The 16,965-nt window shown below is 48.9% G+C and overlaps 1 protein-coding gene across 2 annotated transcripts in view; it reads right to left on the bottom strand.

Moving 5' to 3' along the window:
• IGDCC4 (immunoglobulin superfamily DCC subclass member 4) overlaps positions 1 to 16,965 on the bottom strand; it is an 84,324-nt gene that overhangs the window by 49,361 nt on the left and 17,998 nt on the right. For both annotated transcript variants that reach the window (XM_061371178.1, XM_061371180.1), the window contains exon 2: positions 5,652 to 5,981. In XM_061371178.1, the coding sequence (XP_061227162.1) occupies positions 5,652 to 5,981 (330 nt within the window). The remainder of the gene's footprint in view (positions 1 to 5,651; positions 5,982 to 16,965) is intronic.

Raw genomic sequence — 16,965 nt, 5'->3', positions numbered from 1 at the left:
CCCCAGTTCAGGCAACGGCTTCAGTACCTTCAAATACACGTCGCAGACCACTCTAACACAGACTCATTTCCACAGATTACAAGATCTTTCAAGCTCATGTTAATAAAACTTGCTGAATCCAAGTGCTTAGAAGAGAATCCATCAAGTGCCAGCACACGTCCAGGACAGCACCATCAAAACAACCTTTCCCTGGCAGCAGAAATCCTTAATGCTCTTTCCTGTTATTCTCTTTTCATCCTACAAGTGTAAATGAGAATACTCTGGCAGGCTCTGAAGGGTCACATACCCAGAAAGGTCACGACAGGAGGCAGAATCCATCTAAAAAGACACCATCTGTATCATGTGTTTCCTCTGCTTCATGTCAGGTTACTTGTCTCTCTTCTGTTCATTATTAAACGGCATCACCTAAGCTGATACAACAAAGTCCCAAAGTTTACAGCACCTTTAGAGCAGTCTCCAGAGAGCTGAGAACCAAAGTCGCACGTGGTGGGCACAAGCAGCAACCCCACCATCAGCAACAGCAGCAAAGGGGCTCCATAAATCCCAATGGGCAGTTCCCAACTCTCTTTTCTCTCCTTCAGAGCTCCATGCTCCATTCTATACAGTTTGGTAGGAGGTGCAGGATGCTGAGAGACCGAGGGCACCTTTGGGCATGAAGTGCAAAGGCATACAAAAGGGAACAGTGCCTCACTGGCTTTACCTCCATCCAGCCCCATCTGCCTGCTGGCTGGGCTCCGGAATGGCTCTTCAAAAGCAAAGAGCCAAGAAATGCCCCCATGACAAACCTGTCATTAGGATGTGAAGCAGCGTGAATGACCAGCGACCCTGATGAGGGAGCTCAGCATCCCTGTCACTCCAAACAGAAGCAGTCAGGAATAGCCAGGCTCCCCCAGCAGAGCCAGCAAAGGCTGAGAGCTCAATGGGGGCTGAAGACTCGACCCTGGCAATGCAGAGCAAACTGTGGTTTGTCTGTTAGTGCCTCCTTGTGATAACACCTGGGGTGGGATTCGGAGCCTGCTCAAGTCCAGGCAGATGATGTCAGCTGCTCTTCCTTTACCCAGCAACGCTGTAATCCTGTCATAGGCCACCAGATTTTGTTCTCAGAAAGAAACATCAGAACGTGGCAAGACTGGTGTAAAGGTTTCTTTGATGCAGAACTGAACAAGAACCCTGGATTTCAGCATTGGCAAGGTCAGCCAGAGACAGACTTGCTGGCCAGGCTCATCAGTGCTCCAAAAGCACCCTCTGCATCAGGCTGGGGCTGAGATCACAGCATGCTGTGATCCCCTGTGTTCCTCCTCTCTCAGCACCTACAGCGTGACCCAACCTAGGCTCAGAGCTGAGCTGCAAACAGCAGAGGAAGGAAGAGAATCAGCCAGAGCAAGGCAAGCCTGTTGTGGAAGGAGAGGATGGGAAAGCAGGTCCTGCTACTCTGATCCACCACACAGACATGCATGTGTGTCACAGTGAGCATAAGCCAGGGTCCAACGCTCTGCTCACCCCAGGGCCACAGGGATCCTTAGGAGGGGCTGTTCTCCCTCCAGACACGTGTTCTGATGGAGGGGAAGAGTGCAGAAGTGCTGCAAAGCAAGAGGTTTTCATGTAAGGAAGCAGGGGAAAAAGATGCTTGAAGGCAAAAGGGAAGCAAAGAAGACAGATACATACTCAACATGATTTTCAACTTCTCAGCTAGGGTTTAGCTTGCAAAGCCAATCCCAAGTCACAGAACACCTCCCAGCCCTGTTGCACTCATTATCCTGAACACCTTAATAGGCCACTCAGTAAAAATTACTCACTGCAGGTGAGAAGGTGAAGAGCATTACAGCAAATTGCCTCCAGCAACATGCCAAAGCTCCAGGCTCTGTGCCTTCAGGAATGGAGCATGCAGCTCCCAGCCCACTGACACGTTAAACCCAGCTGGACCCTAGCCGTGTGTGCCAAGGGTTTTAGTTGGGAGCCCAGGGGTGGCTGCAGCGTGGTGGAACACATCACCCTCCCCCTCTCCCAGCACACTGATCCGTACAGGAGGCCGTGAGCTTGGAAAGGCTGCCAGGCAGCAACACTACACCCCAGGCAGAAAATGCAGTCTATGCAAGGAATTCAGCCTTCTGAAACGGGCTTGCTGCTCTCTCCCACAGCGCTTTGCTCCAGACTCTGCGTGCTCATCCTCTTCGTACCTCTTGTAATTACTAGTAGGTTATTTCTGAGATGAGGGCAACACCAGCCCCCACTGGGATGACATACACTGCTGGAACCATCCACATCCAAACATCTCACCTCTGAACAGGTCATGGGGCTGAAGGGAAACACACACAGAAAGTCATGGGAGCGATTTGCCACAGCCACACAGTGCAGTGGAGGCAGAGCCAGAGCAGTGCTGGGCCTGCGGGGCCGTACAGCAGCACAGGACCGTGCTGCCCAGCTAATCCATACAGCACTTGCTCGTGCCTCCTCAGAGATACCAGCTCCCCACCTCCTCAAAACAGCATCTGAACATCCCATCTGTGGATGGTCCAGATCCTTCATCTGCCAGAGGTTCTCCTGCCCAGCCTGGTTCTGCCTACAATCACTGGCCCTCACTCACCTATGCACCTAATCCACAAAACAGCATGAAATCCATAAAACAAACCCAGTCTGCCTGTCCTCAGACCCCAGACACACTGCTGGTCATTGGAGAAGAGATGCTCTCCTTGTGGAGAGTGGCTCACGAGGGCCCAGTGCACTGACTCCTGCTGTGGCCCGTCCCTGCAGGAGCAGAACACACCAAGGCTCTCCTGTTCTCGTTGCCAGCAGCCACGCAAGGCAGCCCCGTTCCCTCCAGGCACAGCAAACGTCTTCATCTGACAGCCACAATTACTGTAATTTTCTAGAACCTCCCTCGCACAAAATGTTTAAGCTAAATTAAGAGCTTTACCAAACCCTCACAAATGTAGTTATTAACAGGTAGAAAGCTACACCTTCCACAACGCAAACAACGCCCCTGCTATTTCCACGTACGAGCATGCAGGGCTCGGAGAAACCCCCAAACCTCATGCAGCAGCCTCAGCAGTCACTCGCTTAACAGCTCACACCAAGAACCAGCACAGGGTTGCTCCTTGCTCGCCACAGCCACCACTGGCATGAGCTATGGATGGTGGACCACAGCACCTGCTTCTCCCCTCACCTAGGGATCTTCGTCTGTTGCTGGGGAATGCTGGATGAGAGCCACAAAACATAAAGTTGAAGACCTGGGTCACGCTGGAAGGATGGAAGTCATCAATGCCACAGCCCACACACATCATGCAGCCCCCATCACTCCAGCCTGCCTGCTCCAAACAGCTTTTCCCAGCATCAGGGCTCACTGCTGCCTGGTGCATCCCCTCTCCCCACTGGGGAGCCAGCAGCCCATATAAAGAGGTGCTAGAGCTGCTCTCAGGGCTGTCAGGGAGGAGAAGCAGACCCCCACAAACCTGAAACACAGCAGGTGACACTAACAGCACAGAAGCAGCGCTGAGAAAGGCAGGAAATATGTGACACACACACACCCATGCACCAGCAAACAAGACAGGGACTCAGCATGGCATTAGGAGAGGAATTTATGCCCACCACCACCTTTCCTTAAGAAAGGCAGTGCCAGACTCATCCACATCATCCAGCAGCAGCTTTAGCACCAACTGCAAAGGGAGTGGGCTGGGCCCTCAGCTGCCCTGCCACAGCATCCTGGTGACACCAAGTACTGCGCTTATATGGGGCAAGTTAGTCATGAATTAATGAAGGTACAAAAAGCCACAGGAGGTGACTTGGCAGTCCAAATACCCAGCATTCCTACTTCTCATTGCACAGAATGTCCCACATCCCTAAAGGGGATCCCCAGCCCAGAGAAGGAAACACTGCAGGTCAGAAGCAGGAGCTGATGACAAGGATAACATATCCCACCTGCTGAACAGGTTTTCTTCCATTGCCCCCAGTTCAGCAACGCCCTGGGCAATCAGCACAAAGAGTGACTCCAGTAAACAGCTTTGGATGCTGTATTCAGCAGCAGGAGGAAAAAAAAACCCAGGCCTTTCCAATCCTCATTTGCAGCAGCTGAATGCTAATGCAGCGAGGGCTCCAGCCCAGCCCACAGAACAAATCCAAGTGAGATGCATTTCATTAATCAATTCCCTCGCTGCTCTCCATTCAGAAATGAGTGTGTTGTGTGAGGTGCATGCATGTGCCACAGAAGCAGCACTTTAACTGCGCTGATGGTAATAAAAGGAGACATATGAGAAGCACGAGGAGAGAGTTCACCTGAAATGGTGAATACAGTGCAAACTCTAACACAAGTCACCCCTAAAAGGGAATACATCCTAATTCAGGGTGCCTGGGACTGTGGACAGAGCAGCCAAATAAATCCTCTTGTTCATACATCTTTTCCACTCCAGGTCTCCCATCTCCCCAAACATATCTGTGTTCAGGATCCCCGACTCCATCTTCACCGCCCTCAGGGGTCCCTTCAAGTAATGAAACCCTGGAACCAGCTATTTATCTGGCACTACAAACCACTGCAAGGAGTGAACAGGAGGGATGGGTGACCAGCACTCTGTGGGTGCTGCATGTTGAACATAATCTGGCAAAAGCTTCATCTGTCATCAGGAGTGCTGGTTTCCACAGCACAGTGCTCACAGACTGAAACACACACTTAGCCAAACATGGACCTGCCTGGGGTACCAGAGGCTAAACACATCACAGTGTAAAGTGCGTGTTAGGGCATCCACTCTGCATCTTCACCTGCCACAGCTCTGAGCAACTACAAAAGCACCTCATCAACATTTCCATAAGTCACTCTACTAGATAGAAGTGTTACTGTATTTGCATGATTTACTAGCCTCACCTGTTTGGTAGGTGAAAGAATCATGTATTGGCACTCTCACACTTAAAATAGCTCCAGGAGCCATTCCTGGGTACAAAGGAGTTTTATCCTTGAAGGCTGCGCAGTTCAGATCTTGAAATATTGTTCTCAGAGACCAAAATGAGAAGAGCCTGAATAGCCCTTTCTTTCATCTCTTCCATTATAAAGAGATACTAACCTCACAAGACAGTCCTGACAGACTCTTTGTCATGTAGACAGCTGTCTGTCTCTCCTAGTCTCAACTGCTCCAGTCTCCACCCTGCTCTTCACCATCTGGAGTTTCCTTGGGAGTTCAGAGGTTGGCACCATGCTGATACAGGGTACATTCTGCCTGTTGGGAAACCCAGTAGCACCTACTGCATTCACCTGCCACAGGGGGAGCTACGGCTGCTTGGCTCTGCCCTGGTCTCAGGCCTCCTTGATCAGCATCAAACTCCCCAAAACCCCTCCACACTCCTCCCCAAGCTGTGCTGACTGCTCACCAGGGAACCCAGAAGAGACCAAGGGTGACCTGCAGGCAGCTAAGCTGATGTGCATGGCTAAAGCCAGTCCTTCCAGCTGTCCCCACACAAGTAATGTGGGTGCATTCCTGCACACACCATCCAGAGGTACCTGAATGAAGAGAAAAGGCAACGGGTGCTTTCTCCCAAACACCTCCCCATCACCAAGCCCCTTAGCATCAGATGGTGCTCACTTTATCTCAGACTCTGTGGGAGGCAGATGGTCTATACAGATACCAGGAGGGGTAAAAAGAAAACCAATAAAAAACCCCAGCACTTACTTGAAAATCTGACTGCAGCCGTTTGACTGGTGACAGCCCCGAGGGAGCTGTGAGACACACAGGAGTAATTACCCTCAACACCAGTCTTCTCGGGGTATTTACTGTCCTTCACCGCACCCTGGGATGAAATGAAGAGTGATCCATTCGGAAGCACGTGCAGATGATCCTGCTCCACTAATGGAAACCCATTCTTCTTCCATGTGATATTGATCACCTGCTCTGCAGGGGCCAGGTTACAGTCCAAAACCACGACTTGGTTCGGCTCCAGTATCACCTTTGCAGGACCAGCACTACAGCTCAGCTCCAAAGAATCCCCTTCCAACAGCCTCCCTGCAAAGACAAGACAGTGTTGCAGTACAGGTTGCTTTCCTTGATTAATCACATCCCAGTTTACAGTTTTACAGTGAGGGAAGCATGGTTCTCCAGGGGTATGGATGGAGATAACAGGTGAAATTCAGCCCTGCTAGGTGACCAGCACCTCCCGTGACTTGCGGATTTCATTCTCCATCATACATCCCTAGGTGTGCACAAACCACACCATTTCTGCCACCTCGCACTGGGCCCAGCAGCTGCCCTTTCTGTCCACACTTCCTTCTTCCAGGCTGGACTGAAGCAGAGAAGAACAACTAGAAAAAGGTGAAATGATGGCAACCACACGAGCAAGCACAGAAGACGCAGTAAAGGCCCCGATGTGCCACAGCTGCTTATGACAAGTGAGGGCTCCCGCTCAGCTGTCTGCATACCAGAACCTCCTCCAAGGCCAATCAACACTCACAAGGCAACTCACTTGTTACCCCAATACCAATGATCACAATTCCTCCTGAGGGGAAGCAAGAGCTCAATCCCAGCTGGGAATCCAGAAAGACAGCATCTCCCAACGTTCAGGAACTGGGAAACTGATTTCAAAGGAAAAACAAAAGAATGGCTAAAACCACGACCTGCTGTCTCTGAGTGTTTTATCCCAAATAAGTGAATCCAGACTGAGAACGGACGATGCATTTCCCCACTAGAAAAGGCTATTCCAGCTGCAAGCAGACATGCCCCTAAGCAACCCGCCTGCTGCAGCGGGAGGCCAGAGCAGTGGCCAGCAGCAAGCTGAGCTGAGCAGGTCTTGGTCTGGCTGATCTCCAAAGCCACGTACTCGAGGGGAGCTCCACCTCTGAAACAATGCTCAGCGTTTCCTAACAGAATATTGCCATTAATAAAATGCATTTGCCGTTAGAGTTCTCCAGAGACACTAAGTCAATGTTAGCTGGCAGCGCTGCTTCCACACACCAGCAATTTCAATCTCTGCTGTGCTCAAACCATCACCATCCACTCTTTTTATGGCTCTGCTCCAAATTATTTTGTCATTGCTCCAATCAGAAATGTTGCCTGCCTCTATAACAAGTTTATCAACACTGGATATGAACCACATGGCTCCCTGCCCGTCTCCTATCGCAGAAAGCTACAGATTAATTTTATAGGAATTCAAACACCCTATTAAACCTGCTCCTACCTACTGCTGATAAAAGGGCTGCATGGGAAGGAGCGTGTGTTAAGCATGCAATTAGGGGCAATGACACGCAAAATTACACATGCGGGGAGATGGAATCTTTCCAAGGCGTGTGCTGGAAACTGCAGGTGCCCCTGAAAGACGAACCTGAAGGACTGAACCCTGTCCACATGTGGGCTGGTTCTGTGCTCATTCCAAGGATGGAAACCTGCGAGGTTTGCTGGCATTGCTGGCTTGCAGAATGACCACCTAGAACTTAATGTTGGCCAGCTATGTCCTTCAGTGATGAGGAGGCTATACAAGAATCCTACTCATCTGCTGCTTGTTGATTGCCAGTGTTATGGGACAGAACAGACCCTGGCCCAAGTCATCTCCACTAGGTCATCCAGAGGACGATATCCCAGTCCCCAAAGCCAACCCCTGGCAGGATGCAGAGTTGCATTTCACACTATGCTAATGCAACAGCACCAAATGCATGTGTGGCAGGTGACATGGCCAAACACAGGAGAGGGTTCAAAGACTGAGCCTGGGGTAAGGACAGGAGGCTCACTCAGGGCTGGAGCCACAGGCCTGTTGTGAGAACTCTCATCCACAGAGGAGCAGCAACCCAGACACTTCTCTGAAGGGACCTAGCCATAGCAGCTGCTCCTGGCAGCAGCACGTCACACAGGGCTTAGTCAGCCTGTGTGTGAACACCACCTCCAGAGGGTAGGGCTGTGGAGGCAAAGGCACGTGATGCAGAACTTACTTCAACAGATGCTGAAACTCTGTCTGCTAAAGTCTTAATCCTTTGCTTTTCCTTAAATCTGTTGTCTTTAGAAGCATAAGCAGAGACTGAAGAGACAAGGAATTCACACAGGTCACAGGTCACTCCCCACAGCCAATGGCTCCAGCTTTCTCTTTGCATCTTTCACCTAAACTCCTTTACACATCCCTCTCAGCAGTGACACAACTCAGACAGTCCTTGTGCAGCACCAGCATTATGGGCACCAATCTGCCTGCACCTACACTTACCCTGTTTCAGTGCTGACCCTCCCACAAGGCAGCAGCCTGGGCGGGCACGGCTATGTAGAATCTGTTGGCTCTGCACGCTGAGCATCCCACGTTGCCCTCTGCCACCACACCATGGCTTCATCTTCTCCATATGCTCCTGTTCTGCAGCAGCCACTCCCGTTCCTCGCTTGGGGAATCAGCCCATATAACTGTCCTATTTTCTATGTTCTTCAGACAGCAATTAAAATGCCATTTTGCTCAAAATACTCCTCCTCCTCTTGAAAAGGTGAAGCGTGAGGGGCCAGCTGGCTGGCTCAGGCAGCCAGGAATAGAGCAGGGATCTGCAGTGCAGCTTCCCACGCCAGCACAGGTTGCTGAGAAGCAATTATCAGCCTCCCAAACTTCAATCCCTTAAAAATCAACTCAGCCAATTCCAGCAGGGTAAGAACAGGCAGCTCCAGACTTCTCATCACAGCAGAAGTATTTGGGTTTTTAAAACACGTGATGATGTTTCTGTATCCCTAAATATCACTCTAAAGTCAAAACCTACCTGGATCCAAGCTTCTGGTTGGTACGTGAGAGGAAAAAGGGTTGGTTATACAACACAGTGCTGGACTGCAGAACTCACCCACACCAAACCAACCAGCCTGGTTCAGGTCTGTCTCTGCTATACTAAGAGAGGAGAAATGACTGTTGGAGGGAAATGCATTTGAAGCTTGGACCTCACAGGCCAAAGAGCACCCTCAGCAAGGAACATACTAACACCAGAAGCAAAGGATCCCCCAGCAACCAGCATGGTCCATTTCTATCATCAATACTTGGTGCACTTGCTGAGCTAGTCGTGCCAATACCATCTCCCTGGCTATTGACAGGAGGAGATTGCCTTCTTTCATGTTTTCACACCAATAAACACAATTGCACAACAACTATAAAGAGCAAATTCCTCTGTCCTGGGAACCTGTTCCAACCACACAATCCACCCAGTCATGGCAGAAACCACTTACAAGCAGCCAGCCTCCAGGGTATCAGTATGTTTCCACTTTAAAGAGTCGACTGCATCACCAAGCAATGAAGGCTCCACACAGTGGTGAGAGCTCGTGACCATACTCAAACCACTGCTCTTTATTCTAGGAACACCAGAAATGTTTCTAGACCAAGAAGCTACATAAAACCCAGATGTATTCACAACCCTCAGGGCTCAAACCGAGCACCTGCCAGAAGCCCATGACAAGGTCAAAAGTATGCGACAACCCATCACTCAGTACAGCTTGGGAAGGCTTCCAGCTGGACAGATGAAGCCCCCAAGCAACATCAGGCTGCCTGACCTGCCCCAAATCATCTAGCTCCTTCCTGCCCTTTCGGCCGCAGAATACTGCAGGCTCTCGTGGATGGGCCATTTGCACAAACAGAGGTTGGAGCAGCAGGGCCGAGGACCTGAACTTGGCATTGCCAAGAGCCCCACTACAATTCCTGTCCTAAGATGCTCAAAGAACTGTAGAAACACTTCCTGATTAAGGAAAAAATACCTTCTAGGCTCTCGAAACGTAGGAGGAGGTCTGGTTCAAAACACTGCACTAAATTAGCAAGCCTGACAATGAGATAAAAGCCCCTTCAAGGGAAAGGATCAGAAGAGAGTAAAATTAGTCCAAGTGAGATCAAAGACAAAGGAAATCAGGAATGTTAAATGCTTACAGAAGCTGCTGACTACTTCCAACCTCCATCCTTCACCGTAGTGACAGGAACGGATACAACCCTGTTTAAACACACAGCACACACTCGGCAGCCTCCTCCTCACCTTCACCCTCTTACCTGCCGGAGGTAACGCTGTGATGAATGCAGTGAAGACTACCCAGGACAGCCACTGCCTCAGACAGCAAATACAGGACTCCAATGGACATCAATGACAACACGAAGATAGGCTTCAAGTCAGAAGCCAGACTGCCTTTTCGTGTATCAGTTCAAGGCAGGTTTCAGCTCCAGACCTGTACTTTGGAGCCAGAGGGCTTTTTGCCTTTGCCTCCTCCTAGATGTAGTTTCAGTCATGAAAGCTCAGCAGAACCATAAGTTTTCAGCTCATGAGTAGCTAAATTGAGGCCAAGGAACACTGTACAGTGGTGCCCTACAGAGAGCAACATCACATTCAAAGGAGGTTTTTACATGACAGCACACACTGCCTGCCTACCACCCATCCAGAGACAACCCAACACAACTGAGGACATCTCAAGGTACTTCTCTGGGTGAAAAGGGGACAAAAGCAGAGTGGCGAGTTGTGAGAAGAGAGGAACTGCACAGCCCATGTCCATCCAGTCCTGGGTAACTGAGCTATTCCAGGGTGGACATCACTGGCTTTGAGATGGAAATGTTCAAATACACACTTACATGTAGTTCTATACCACACACACATGCAGTCACACACACAGAGTTCTAGGGGAATGCAGATGTATTCCAATGTACATCATGCCCCGAAATGGTGGGTCTTTGATGCAGCAAGTTAAAAGCATTTTGTTTCCATGAACATTGTATTTCCTGACCCAGGCTCTGCAGGGTTTCTTTACTCTCTCCTGTGCTGTTAATCCCTAGGCTACATTACACACAAAAACAGCTCAGGAGAAAAATGTTCTCCTCCTCCCATCTATTTCCTCACTTCCATCAGCCAGCCATCCACCTCCAGTGGCCAGGCCCAGTGAAGTAAACAGTCTCTTGTTGAGTGGCATAAAAACCCAGGGCGATTCAGATGAACAAAAGCTGTAAAATCCTCAAGGCACCAAGCTGTCTTGTGCCCTCATGGGAGCACAGCCCCTGTCAGCAGCGGGCTTCATTCCACATCCAAGCAGGCGTCTGAGAATCCACATTAAACCAGTCAACATCTCCCTTCCCAAATCACCCGTCTCAATGCACAGCCAAAAATACCTTCGATCATCTCCTCCCCTTGACACCAAACGGAGGCAGGAAAAGCCCAACTTACCACTGAGTAAAAGTGGGAAAGGGGGAAAAGAACCATCTCTGTTGGGTTTATCATTTCAAAACTATAAATAACCAATGCAACACAGATCTGACTGATTGCTGACAACACAATCACTTGGTCAGAGGCAAGACCCTCAGAGCAGTGTTTTCACATCCAAGATACACAATACTTTAAGCCCATAGATCTGTTGGGAGCTTGCACACCATGGCTGAGAATAGCACACAACCTCACTTGTGTCCTTGTATATAGGGTTATTGCCCTTCCGTGGGATTTAACCACTTAAATCAAGGAGGGAAGACCTAGACAAGGGAGATGCTTGTCCTGGTGACATTTTGGCTATCAGCAGTAAACACGCCCTTGAGCTCTGTTACACAGCACGAGCAAATAACATGTTACTGTTCAACAGGAGACAAATGGCTTTGTTTGGAGGAGGATGAGGTGTGTTTTAGTAATTACTTCAAAATCAAAACACTCAGGCATAAGCCAAAAGGGATGCATTTCTGTGCTTCTGGCTTTGTACAGCACGTAGCTGCATAAGCCCCAAGTAAGGTTGTGAATAAACTTACTGCCAGCTCCCATACAGCACATCACCATGAGGACATACAAGAGGACATACAGCTGGTTCAGACAGGCAGCGTGTGCCCCAGCTCCAAATCCAGCACTGCTATAAACTCAGCAGATTAACCCATCCCAGTCTCGCAGCACAGCTCAGGCTCTTCTCCACTGGTGTGAGAAGAACCCCAGCAGCTCCATGGCCACAACCTTGTCACCAAGCAGGCTACCACCCAAAGAGGCTGTCCCAAAGGCAGCCAGAAATGTTATCTGGGGGAGAAGCTCCGTCTTCTCTTCAACAAACTGATTCAGCTATGGGAAGTCAAGGAGATTTAGGCACATACAATATCCCAAGGCACAAACATTCCTACAAACCCCAGCCCATTCCCACAAACACCCAGCCCAGCAATTACAAGGTATAGACCTTTACTGCAAGGCAGGGGTGGCCAATCTTTAGAACAGCTGAGAGTTCCCACAATCAACTCAAGGACAGGACCCAACCCAAAGCAGCTAAACCACTGACAGCTCCCAGTGCCTTCACATGAAAACCCTCAAACACTTCCAGTCCAAACCAAATAACGCTTCACCGAGCCAGACAGGACCCATTACAGCACAGGCCTTGGGAGATTAATACTTCACAGAGAACAAAGTACAAGGGTTTCTAATCTGACACACTTCCAGAGCTGACATCACTTCTAGTTCTTGGCAGCCAGAGGTTTTCCTGGGGAGCTGCTGTTGTGCTGCAGGTCCCACAGCCTGGAGCCTGGCCAGTGCATTTCCTATTCCGCACACATCTGGCCCTCTGGAACTGCCTTGTGCACCTTGCAGAGCTCCAGCCAAAGGAAACCTTCCCAGGAGCAAGGAAAGCGGCTCAGCGGAGCAGCGGGTCGCTGTGTGTGTTCTGTGGGATATCAGGCAGTAGGAGGAAAGGGCTCCTCTCTCCCCTCCACATCCCACAGGAGATGGCAGCAATTCAAAGGGCAGTTGAGCCTCTGCCCTGTCGCCTGTCTGAATTTATGTATTTATTTTGGATGCTGAACTCGTGGAGCTCAACAGGCACAATTAATCTCATTTAATCAGGAGGGAACAGCACAGAAGAAAAGTGGACTTACTACTTCCCAAGGGTTTTCCTACCTCTCAGCGAGCCAACTCCTGTGCCATTGTTCTGCTCAATGTAACCTTCTGCTGATGCTCTTCAGAGGCTATTCGAGCTGTAGAAAATCTTTATGTTCTCATTGTCTAATTCAAAGGGTGACTATACTTCAGTGTGTCCCCATTAAAGCAACACAAAGCCCTCTTTCTTCTTGGAAACCTTACGCACTGACAATTAAAAGTCAATAGCTTGGTCTCAGCCTGTTTTTAGGGCGACTGCACTTGGCAAGTGGTGACCCAGAAAGAAATCTGGATGCAGGTCTCTGATGAAGCCTGCACTCTGGGTGCTCAGAAACATCAGCACTGAAAGCAGAACTGGAGGAGCTCTGGGGCTGGAGCACCCAACTGCCATGATCTCTGTAGAGCAGGAGGCTGAAAGAGGAGCTGGGCACCTAAATCCCTTTGTGCATCAGGTCTTCAGCCTCCTCATGGCAAAGTAAAACAAAACATTTTTCCACTCAGTTGTTAACAAGGCCTGTGAGACAGAGAGGTCAAGAGCTCTATATTCCCCTCCCAGTTACCAGATGTTACTGGAACTTTCCACCTTGTATTGGCAACACAAACAAGCTTAAGAATAAGAAAGTTACACCTTCAGCCTCTGTTTAGCCTCTCTGGAACAAAAGCCTCCTAAAACTATCTCCAGGGCTGGTGGAAAGACCATTTTATTAGCACTTTGACAGCCATGTACAGCACAGTGGTTCCAGTACGGAGCAGCACCCACCAGTGGGAAGCATGCTGCCTTCTCATCCTGCACAGAAGCAAGCTAGATGGCTTATTTAATAATGCAACATCTCCCACTGCTGCAGGAATATCTACCCAGCTGGCAGCAAGGGACTCTCAGATCATCCCCTGTCACTAAGCAGATCCCAGCCTTTCATGAGCAGCTGGGTGCCAGACCAGCACTGTGCAGCAAGAGATGGCACTCAGAGACCATCACAGCGTCCTTGCATCAAGGGGTAGGGTACAACCAGGCTGGACAGAGCTTGGAGCAACCTGGTCTAGTGGGAGGTGTCCCTGCCTGAGGCAGGGGGTTGGAACAGGATGAGCTTTAAGGCCCCTTCCAACCCAAACCATTCTGGATTCTATGAGCACTGACCGGGCAAGCTCAGCTCCATCCACACACAGTCCAGTGGAAATGCCCTGGAGCTGGCTGCTGAGCACAGGCTTGGCCATCCCATAGCCTAGGCCAGTCTCAACAGCTCAGTAAAGTATCAACTAATTTCTAGAGAGGACTAAATACTCCAATGCTTCTGTAGAAGCATCAGGTTTGCCCAAATACCTTATTTGTATCTATAGATAATGCCTGGCAGATAAACACAAAACCAGCTCTCACAATTGAACTCAGTTTCATTGACATGTGTTATTCTGATGTATCTCCCTGCAAACAAATGGTCCACAAAGATGAAAAAATCAATAGCAGTAATAATTTATTCATCATGTTGAATTGCCGATGGCAATCATAATGGTAAAGTGCTTGACTTCTTCACGAAGGTTCAACCTTTGTATTTTCTCCTCTCTGCTCCCAGAAATGCTTCTGAAACAGCAGCTGAAGTTTAACATGTCTAGGTTTGGGCTTGCTCTAAGCTCTGCCTTTTTCAGGTCCTGTCCCCAGGGAGTCCTGCACTACTGAGAGCTATCCCTGTGTACAGCAAGATCAGCATCAGCCCCTCTTGAATTTAAGGATGCCAATTTAAACTGCCAAAGTGACTTAAGCACTAAGATCACTGAAAACCTCTTCACAATCTCTGACATGCAATCCCAGGGAGGACTGACCTCCCTCTGTCCCTCTCCCCCTGCTCCACACCAAGCACACTGAACTTCAAGCTTTGCTCTAGGAACATGTCTGAGGAAGGCTCCATCTCCCAGCTGTCATCTTTCCCTTCCCAAACAGCCCAGAAGGAACAGCTTGAAACGACCTCTGCAGAAGCTGCTGCCAGCGTGGGATGCACGGGGAGCTCAGGTCAGAGCCTTAGGTTCGCATTCATAAATCTACAGTGGAGAGGCATATTAAAATTACAAGCTTGAACAAGCACACTGGAACAATAACACATCAGAGTCCTGTAATTGGGCCCTGAAATACACTTAGTGAAAAATACAGACCAGCTGCAATGTTGGAAAAGCTCCTAATGCAATCCAAGGTAATTATTGGTAACAGACCATCAAACAAGTGCATTAATATGCTCTGATCAGAGAGAGAATCAGATGGACAGTCTGGCACAGCAGCTTGTACCTGCAAATCATGTAAATTATTTGAAAGAGCAAAGCCCCAAAGCCCTAGAAACACTAACTCTAATGAAAGTTATTAAATGCTATTTTTGTTATCTGCTGGTGTTAACACTAGAAGGCCCATTTGCTGTGGTGACTGTAATTTTGCTGCTGAGCAGCAGTCTGGGCTGAATAAGCCTGATAGTTGCCATTTTCAAGGACCACATCACACGAAAATGCCTTGCTTAGATTTGCATGATTTCATGGGCAACATTTAAACACATAACTATTTCCTGCAGTTTTCACTGCTGTTGGAAAGGAAACCCAGCCATTCTGCTTTTGTTCGATGCAGAAGCTCTTGATTTTAGTTCGTGCATCACATAAACACGAGCTGCAAACAACACAGAGGAGTTTGAAACAAGACCTCCTGTTACAACACCACCTATTTTTGCACTTGAACTATTTAAGTTTAGTGTATTTTTAGGATATACTTTCATCTCTCCATGCCTGAGAAAGCTTCAGTATCATGCCTCTTGAGAACAGTCACTTAACCAGAAACTAATATTACCAAATAAAATATATTAAGATCCTTCACCTGTGGGCTACAGTTGAAACTCTTAAGCATGGTTTGTAGCTCTTTTCCCCTGGGTTAGTGGCTTTGTATAGTTCAAAGATACAAACACATTAAACTGAAAGGTGTTCAGTTCCAACAGGGACTTATTTCATGTCACTCTCACCACCCTACAGAGGAAAGAAAAATAAGCATCACATCCAATTTCAAACCTTGGGAAAAGTCAATACATGGAGGAATGAGCCAGTGTCCCACTGCTAGTCTGAAACTAGCACCCAAACTTCCCAGCAAATAAACCCCATCCTCTCTACCAAACAATTCTTTAGCCTTCGCAACTCAAACGTTTATACACAAAATGCCCTGTAAAGCTCTGGAGGAAAGTCACAGAGAACATCCCACCTTTACCTCACCTTAAAAAGCCAAGAGGAACTTGGGCCACACTTTCTAATTCTCAAAGACAGCCACACACTGGCCAAAGGGGTAAATATTAACCCTGTGATAAGGTCAAAACATGGGGATTGCAGCTTGAGCATCCTAACACAACAGACATGTTTCCAGCTGTGATGTAGGACCCAACACACCTCATCCACCTCCAAGCAAAGGCTCAAACCCAATGAGAGCCAGTGGATTTCATGGCCTGCTTCATTGTCCATTTCACTTCCAGCAGGTCTGCCATGCTGTGCATCACCAAGAGCTGCAAGAAAGCTTGGCAGCAAAGAGGAAGAGTCTGGTACAGCGAAAGGAGGATGTGAGCTCTTTGACTCTACCCTTGTTTGGGTTTACAAAGCCTGTGCTTCCGAGTGCCAGCTTGGCCCAACAGCCCTAAATCACCCACCACAGCGATATGCAAAGAAGGAAGGCGATGACAACAGCTGCTCTAATTTATTAGTTGTCTCTGCTCACGCTCACCAGCCCTGCACTGCTCCATTTGCAACCAGACGGAAACGACGAGTGTGACTCGAGGCAGCGGGAAAAACACTTCTCCACCACGTGTCCTTTCCCCTTCACAGGCTCCGCTTCCAGTTGTCTTGCCTGTCATGAAAAGGAACTTAGAACGCGGCGCTGACTGCTGTACTGTAATCAATACAAACAGCCATGAGAGCCCCCGGAAAGGATGCGGAAGAACGGCTCAGCGGTGAGATTTACGAGCGCAGGATATGACGGAGCAGAACAGTCCCAACTCTCCTGAGTATTTCCACTATTTACACTCAGATCAGAAAATTAAAATGATATTTTACGCTTAATGGCTCGAACAAGACCTGTGAAGTCCCTCTCTCGGTCCCATTTACAACACAAACGCCAATGACAGAGCAGCAGATGGTCAGAAACACTCCCCTAGAATATTCAGGCGATTCAACTTGAATCTGTGCCCAAATCATTT

Source organism: Neopsephotus bourkii, unplaced genomic scaffold (genome assembly GCF_033783945.1).
Source record: "Neopsephotus bourkii isolate Nb327-2 ecotype Australia unplaced genomic scaffold, CSIRO-AGI_Nbou_v1 NB_1572, whole genome shotgun sequence".
Lineage (NCBI taxonomy): Eukaryota > Metazoa > Chordata > Aves > Psittaciformes > Psittacidae > Neopsephotus > Neopsephotus bourkii.
Note: the sequence above shows the minus strand (reverse complement) of the source record. Positions and strands in the feature narration are given on the sequence as shown.